Source organism: Amborella trichopoda, chromosome 2 (assembly GCF_054954075.1).
Source record: "Amborella trichopoda isolate Santa Cruz 75 chromosome 2, AtrichopodaSantaCruz75HAP2 v2.0, whole genome shotgun sequence".
Lineage (NCBI taxonomy): Eukaryota > Viridiplantae > Streptophyta > Magnoliopsida > Amborellales > Amborellaceae > Amborella > Amborella trichopoda.
In genome coordinates, this window is record NC_142337.1 from 37,742,729 (window position 1) to 37,749,648 (window position 6,920).

A 6,920-nucleotide genomic window follows, 5' to 3' on the forward strand; every position below is an offset into this window, starting at 1 on the left:
CACCTATCATAAGGATAGGCAGAACATTCACAGGCTCTTAGGAGCCCTGCTGCAAGGAGGGGCTCTTTGTAACGGACGCATACTTTTCGTGTTCAGCTGTAGTAGCCCCAAAGGAAGCTGGTCTCCCCTTCACATCGAAATCCCTCTTCATGCCATTTCATTTCCTTGTCATAAATTAAGTGGGCTAGAATAGGGAAGGACCCTGAATCTGTTGCTTTTTTATGTGCAAAGTGAAGAAGCAGGGATCTTCAGCCTGAAACTCGATGAGATCGATGTATGATTTCTTCGCATTCTGCAAAGTCTACCAAGAAGTTGATGGAAACAGGCCATTAGATCTCCGGTAGGTATTTGCATTCATCTTCACCTTTGAGGTCATGGCGAGGAAACTCGACGCCCGAACACTGGCCTCGCGAATCTTCCCCACTATTTGGAAAGGCCTTTTAGACCTCATGGTGCTTAAGAAGAAATCCAATGTTAAAAGGATGCTCTTGGAAATCAAGATCACAAGTCTATGGTTCCCAACCTACGACCAATGCCTTCGTGGCTTAGGTCAAAAGTTCGATCCTTAGTCTCGATGCTTACCGGTCTATGGTTCTCAACTTATGACCAATGCCTTCGCGGCTTAGGTCAAAGGTTCGATCCTCAAACTCGATGCTTATTGGTCTATGGTTTCCAACCTACGACCAATGCCTTCGTGGCTTAGGTCAAAGGTTCGATCCTTAAACTCGATGGTTCCCAACTTATGACCAATGCCTTCGCAGCTTAGGTTAAAGGTTCAATCCTTAGACTCGATGCTTACAGGTCTATGGTTCCCAACCTACGACCAATGCCTTTATGGCTTAGGTCAAAGGTTCGATCCTTAGACTTGATGCTTACAGGTCTATGGTTCCCAACCTACGACCAATGCCTTCGCGGCTTACGTCAAAGGTTCAATCCTTAGACTCGATGCTTACAAATCTGTGGTTCCCAACTACGACCATTGCCTTCGTGGCTTGGGTCAAAGGTTTGATCCTTAGACTCGATGTTTACAGGTCTACGGTTCCCAACCTACGACCATTGCTTTCGCGGCTTAGTTCAAAGGTTCGATCTTTAGACTCGATGCTTACAAATCTATGGTCCCCAACCTATGACCCATGCCTTCGTGGCTTAGGTCAAAGGTTTGGTCTTTAGATTGAATATCTACATGTCTATGGTTCCAGCCTACGGCTAATGCCTACAGAGCTTCAGTCTAAGGTTCGAACCTTAGGTCCTATAAGATTGTGATTTTCAACTAACCCTCAAAACCTGTGAGGGTTTGATCGTTTAACTCGATACCCCGACCCCCAGCCAGTGCCTCTGCAAGGGTCCTTACTCGATTGAAGCATTCGACTCACGACCAATGTTAGCTGAGAAAAATCAAGGAGGGCTTAAGGAGAAAAAGCCCCAAATCTCCTCAATAATAGGAAGATTTATCGAAATCTGTAATAGATTTCCAGAAATTTGGGCATAACTTGCCGATGGAAATTGAATCCTCAAAAATCCCATATGCCAAATTGACCGAAAGTTGAAATCGGGGCGATAGCCCGGAGCATCAACCCAAACCAAAAAGGTGGGACCAACCACAGAAAATCCCTAAACCAATCTCCTTGTCATGAGCAACTGTTCAGGAATTAGGTTACGGCTAGGAAGAAGAAAGAAAAAGGGGAAGATGAAGAACAGTAAAGGAAAATGATGAAAAAAATAAAAAATAAAAAATAAAGAGGTCAAGCACTCACCGTTTTGGGCTACTGTGATTACAAAAGGAACATTTGAGCTGTTGAAACTTGAAGTGTTCAAAGCTGCAGGCTCCGCTTGCAGCAAATGGGGAACTTGTTGATCTTGAACTCATACTAAAAGAAGCAGGAGAGAAGTTGCAGATACTTCTTTTGAAAAAAGGTGACTAAAGGGTCTCTCTCTTGAGGAGTTTTACTGGAGTACCAAAAAGAAAATGCTAAAAGGAAAGAGGGTTTTCCAGAAATGGTGGTGAGTGGAAGAGTTGAAGAAGGTGAAAGGAAGAGCCTTTGTAGAAAATGCGACGCCAAGGGTACCTTATACCTCGATTTGTGCTAAAAAAGACGACGGGATTAAGATGGTTGCTCCTAGTTTTACCAAACTGCCCCCACTGAATTATTGAAAGACAGTATGACCTGAGGATTTTACTCGGTTGCGTCCGATATGTCTTGAAAAGATAGGGATATAAGGATTGTGTTTGAAATTTGAAACACGAACCGACGACATGTGAATGTCTAGAAAAAAAAATAAGGAAAAAAGAGAACAATAAGGAAAGAGAGGAGCCAACTAATTTCGCTCAAGTCAAGGCCAGTTCCCGGAAGCGAATCAGTTCCATGACCCTGGTGAGCTTTCTCTTCATTGAGCTCAGGGCCTCCTTCGCATGCTTGGCTTCTCCTTAATTGAAGTCTGGCGTGTTCCGATAATGCGCCACCTCCCGGCGTAGCTGAGACACCACCTCCCGAAGATGAGCAATCTCCTGGAACTTAGGGTCCTTGATGAGGCCTGCCTCCAATGCTGCCACAAGAACATCTTCCTCTTCCTCAGAGGAGCTTCTCATAGACTTCGAGTTTGTGGGACGTTAGTGGCTACCCTCCCCTTTGGCAGCAATCGGGGGAAGGATGTTACCAAAATGTTCTTCATTGCCCAAAATTGGGGCAGTGCGGTGAGGATTGAGACGGGTTTCCAAGTGACGTGGGAACTTGGGGATTGCCATGGTTAAAGATATGGGACACGAGATATTCGCTTTCTATCCCAGATTTATAAACGTTTTGTTAGGGATCCGAAGGGTTGTTTCTTGGGAACATGAGGAAATTATGTCGGGTACACCGAAAATTGAATACCCGGACGGCTATATGCGTTTTGATAAATGCAGGGGTTTTCGAGATGGGGAACGTTTGAGAAGATTTCAAGGCATGCACAAGGAGTAATGACGACAAGACCACCCAAAACATTGGTCATTACGTGTTCTAGGGATCTTTCCCACACACGCGAACGCCTAGGGCGGTTTTGTTGGGTGTGTTTTCAGTCACATACGAGGACCAGATGCATTTTGATATTGATATGATAGCCAAGCTTCATATAAGGCTTCAAGAAATACCCCATGCGACACAAATATGTAATATGATTAAGATCCGTCATATGAAAGGCTTGATATGCCTAAAGGAGTCTTGACTCGTTGGTTAGTCCTTAAAAATCCTAACCCATGTCTGATAATGCCAAAAGCCCATCAGCTAGACATATTCAAGGTTAACATAAATGGTGAAACCATCTCCTTTTGAGACAAGTTATAGGATATATATACTCCTAAGGCTCAATGTACACCTATCCATATGATACATGGAGGGACAAATACGGTTGACTATTAGCATCCATCGTTGGTTATGCGCATGTGCCATAACTTACGACCAATGATAAGAGATCATGAAGACGTCTCTATTTGAGACGGAACTCCATAATGCATATGTTCCCTGGCAAAAAATGTCCCACCACTGGATACTGGAGGAATTCTGGGTGAGATGTGACTCTAAAAAGATCCATTGTATGTTGAAATAATGGGGTTTTGACTGATGGAGCTTAAAGGAAACCTTGTCATAATATATTGAGGTGAATTCCTAAATATATTAACGCCTCATGTGGCTTAAGGTCCAAGAGTGATATGACTTAGGCGATATTTGGACCTGGCTTAACCCATGTCCATATCCACCGTCGGTTCGGATATGCCCTAATTGACATCCCGAAGCTCAATGCCTTCAATACCAAATTGAGACTCTCAGGAAACCATGTTGAGGCGTTGTGACCCTCTTCTTGAAGTTTCGTATTAGTCGGAGGTTGGATAGCTCGACAGCTGGAGCTTTAAAGCCCCATGTCTCGTGGATTCCAGACATAACAACTTTCGACTATTGATATTGTAATTTCTCCTTAATATGAGGAATTTCCCAAGAAATCAAGATTGTTGGATCCTTAATCCTTTAAAAGGTGTGGAAATGTTCTATGCAAGAAGAAGGAAGTATATTCAATGGGGGGAACAACAAGGTGAGCCAACGAGTAATAAAAAGGGAGGATATGTCCTGGTCTTTCTCATCAGACAACTTGATTGATCTGCGAGATTGCATATTTAAAATACAAAAGAGAGATGGTTGGCAACATCAGATGGGCGTGAATTTTAATTTGCGAATGGTTAAGGGTTGACCACATAGGATAATCACAAATTCAAAGTTTGCGCGTGAATGAGATCGGGATTAAGAGATTTACATGCGGTTTTAAAACTCGCGTGAAGCTTTGAAGTTTAAATTCAAATCCATGAAATATGTTCATTCGAACTAAAATATCATATCACAAATTCAAATTCACGTAGAAGATAAGGACAAAATGAAGATTCAGCGTGAAGGTGAGGAAGAAGATAAGTATTAAGGAATCAACGATGGAGATAATATCGGGTGGTTATCAAAAAAAGATTGAGCGTTATCATCTGAAGATGGTTATAAAAGCCATGTGAATAGATGAGAAAGGGGGTTCGCATATTTTTTCTGGAGATAGGTACTCTTTGAGAGCACATATCTCATATGTTGATCAAATATTGAGATAGAGTGAGGGAAGAGAGAGAAAAGAGAAAAATAAATCGATCCCGTGCTTTGAGATTGAGGCCCGTTTTCTGAAAGGGGCAAGGACTTAGGATTAGCATCCCTGCTATAGATCAGGTATATGGGCTGATATCCCATCCGATGTTATCTCCTTTTATATGTCTATACGTCTTGTTATCTCAGAAACGAATGTATAGATCTTAAGGCTATAATCAAGCATAGTTGGACTTACTTGATTGTTATCGCATTATTTGGTCATGTAAATTGTAACAGGGGATTAAACTCTTGGAATTATTATGTTCCCAGTATATAACATAAAAAAACCTGTGTTTTCTATGATATGGAATGCATGGGTGAATTTGGCCCCGAATGTGTTGTCCTCTGGTAAAGCATTTAATTGGAGTCTTAGAATGTTTTAAACTATGTTGTTTTTTTAAAACATCAAATTCCCCTTTTTCATACGACAATGCAATATTCGGAGTGTCCAGCTATCAAGGCAATGAGAGGCCACCACGAACGAACCTTAGAAGGTAGAATAAACCATTTGACAATGGGCCATGAAGGGAATGGGTATAGAGAGATATTATACCCTCTGGAAAGCAAAATAGAAGATTTCGAACCTGAACCCACATGATAGAAGAGCTCATTTGAGGTTTCCTAGATCTCCTTGATCATCCTAGAAGGTATTATCGAAGCCAAAACCCAAAACAGGCAAAGAACTGAAGCTATATCCAGAAAAGTACATGTGAGTGAAACCAGACTTTCTGGACCTGGTGTATATTAAATTATTGATGAAGGTTGTGGGTAACAAAAGAACCAAAAGGGAAACACAGTCATGTTGGTTAGGGCACTTTAAGTTCCATAAGCTCGAGGACACGCTTGTGCCCAAAATTGGGAGAGCCTTAGCCTTGAAGTATGTAGCCATTCTGAAAATCAAGCCGGAGGAAGCTTCTTGTTGATAGAAGATGCCCATGTTACTTATCAAGAGAAATAAAGTACTACGTATGTGCATGTGCCTTTTGCACATATGCCTAGTGAAGCTGAAGGAGATGCTGATCAATTGGCTAAAGGAGGTGAGGATATGGATGCTGTATTAGTGTGGTTGAGAAACCTTATTCCTAATATGAAGATCTTTCATTTACTTTAGACAACATTTTATCAAATGGAGTCACCATTTATAGAAAGAGGTAAGTTTAAGTCATAGAATCTATAGAAATTCATCTAGGAATCCCTCTGAATGGCGGTATATTGACCATGAGAAATCTCCACAATCAAAAAAGTGGGATTTATGGAAATCTCCTCTTAAGATGGATAAACAAAACAGTGTCGTGTATTGTTGAACCAGATATCTCAGCCTCTCAATGGCAAATTAAACTGTCGCTTTCAGAAACCTGATATTCCATTGCCGTCTTCCTGATTTCTGTCAGTTGGCAATATATCATTGAATGTTTAAAGTAATCAAATATTTTTTTTTTCATCTTGTTAGTGGCTGAGTTATCTACTTGTTGGGGATGATAAGACAAAAATATTGGAATGTTGATCTTCCGCATTATTTTGGTCAGATCTTTAAATTCCCCTGTATTTGCAGATTGAACATTACCTTCAAATAGTGAAGACTGAGGTGGTATCACGGAAGAAAAGTAAAGAATTTAAGTTGTTAGAGGAGTACGAATACACTGCTCATAGCAGTTTGGTGCACAGTCCAGATATCCCTGTCGCTAAGTTCCATTTTGAGCTCTCACCCATGCAGGTATCATATTACTAAGACAAGCAAGTTAATGACCAATGCACCCTGCGTGCACGCGCACACACACTGATTGTGCCCATGCTTGAATTGCTTGTATGATCCTCTTTAACTGCTTAGGTCCTGGTGACTGAAAATCCAAGGTCATTTTCACATTTCATCACAAATGTCTGTGCAATTATTGGTGGTGTTTTCACGGTTAGTATCCATGCTTAACTGACTTTTATTTTTGTTGATTATTGTGTTATTACATATTCCTTGTAAGTTCTGTTGTATCATTTCCATTTTATATGATAATGTTTTTGTTCGGTTTTAATGTGTGCTTAGGTTGCCGGTATCTTGGATTCAATTTTGCAAAATACAATCCGGTTAGTGAAGAAAGTTGAACTAGGAAAGCAGTTCTGACCAGAAGAGGTGATTCTTTCGTTATAAGGTCTAATCTAATTTTACTATATTAATCATGGATTAGGGGTGTTGCAGCCATCATCTGTATGTTGCGCCCCTAGAGCAGAAAACATGTCTCGAGTATAGTGGATCAATATATGAGTTCCTCATTGCAAGTGTTA

The 6,920-nt window shown here is 41.1% G+C and overlaps 1 protein-coding gene across 6 annotated transcripts in view; it reads left to right on the plus strand.

Annotated features, from left to right (window-relative positions):
- Window positions 1–6,920, plus strand: part of LOC18421476 (protein disulfide isomerase-like 5-4) — a 49,512-nt gene extending 42,592 nt beyond the window's left edge. For 4 of the 6 annotated variants that reach the window (XR_016050557.1, XR_016050559.1, XM_006826461.4 and 1 more), the window contains exons 13-15: window positions 6,199–6,360; window positions 6,475–6,552; window positions 6,682–6,920. Coding sequence is in view for 3 of the 6 variants with exons in the window: in XM_006826461.4 (XP_006826524.1) it covers window positions 6,199–6,360; window positions 6,475–6,552; window positions 6,682–6,759 (318 nt within the window). In the remaining 3 variants the exon portion in view is untranslated. The remainder of the gene's footprint in view (window positions 1–6,198; window positions 6,361–6,474; window positions 6,553–6,681) is intronic. The other 2 variants (XR_016050558.1, XM_088860058.1) reach the window with 1 other exon arrangement.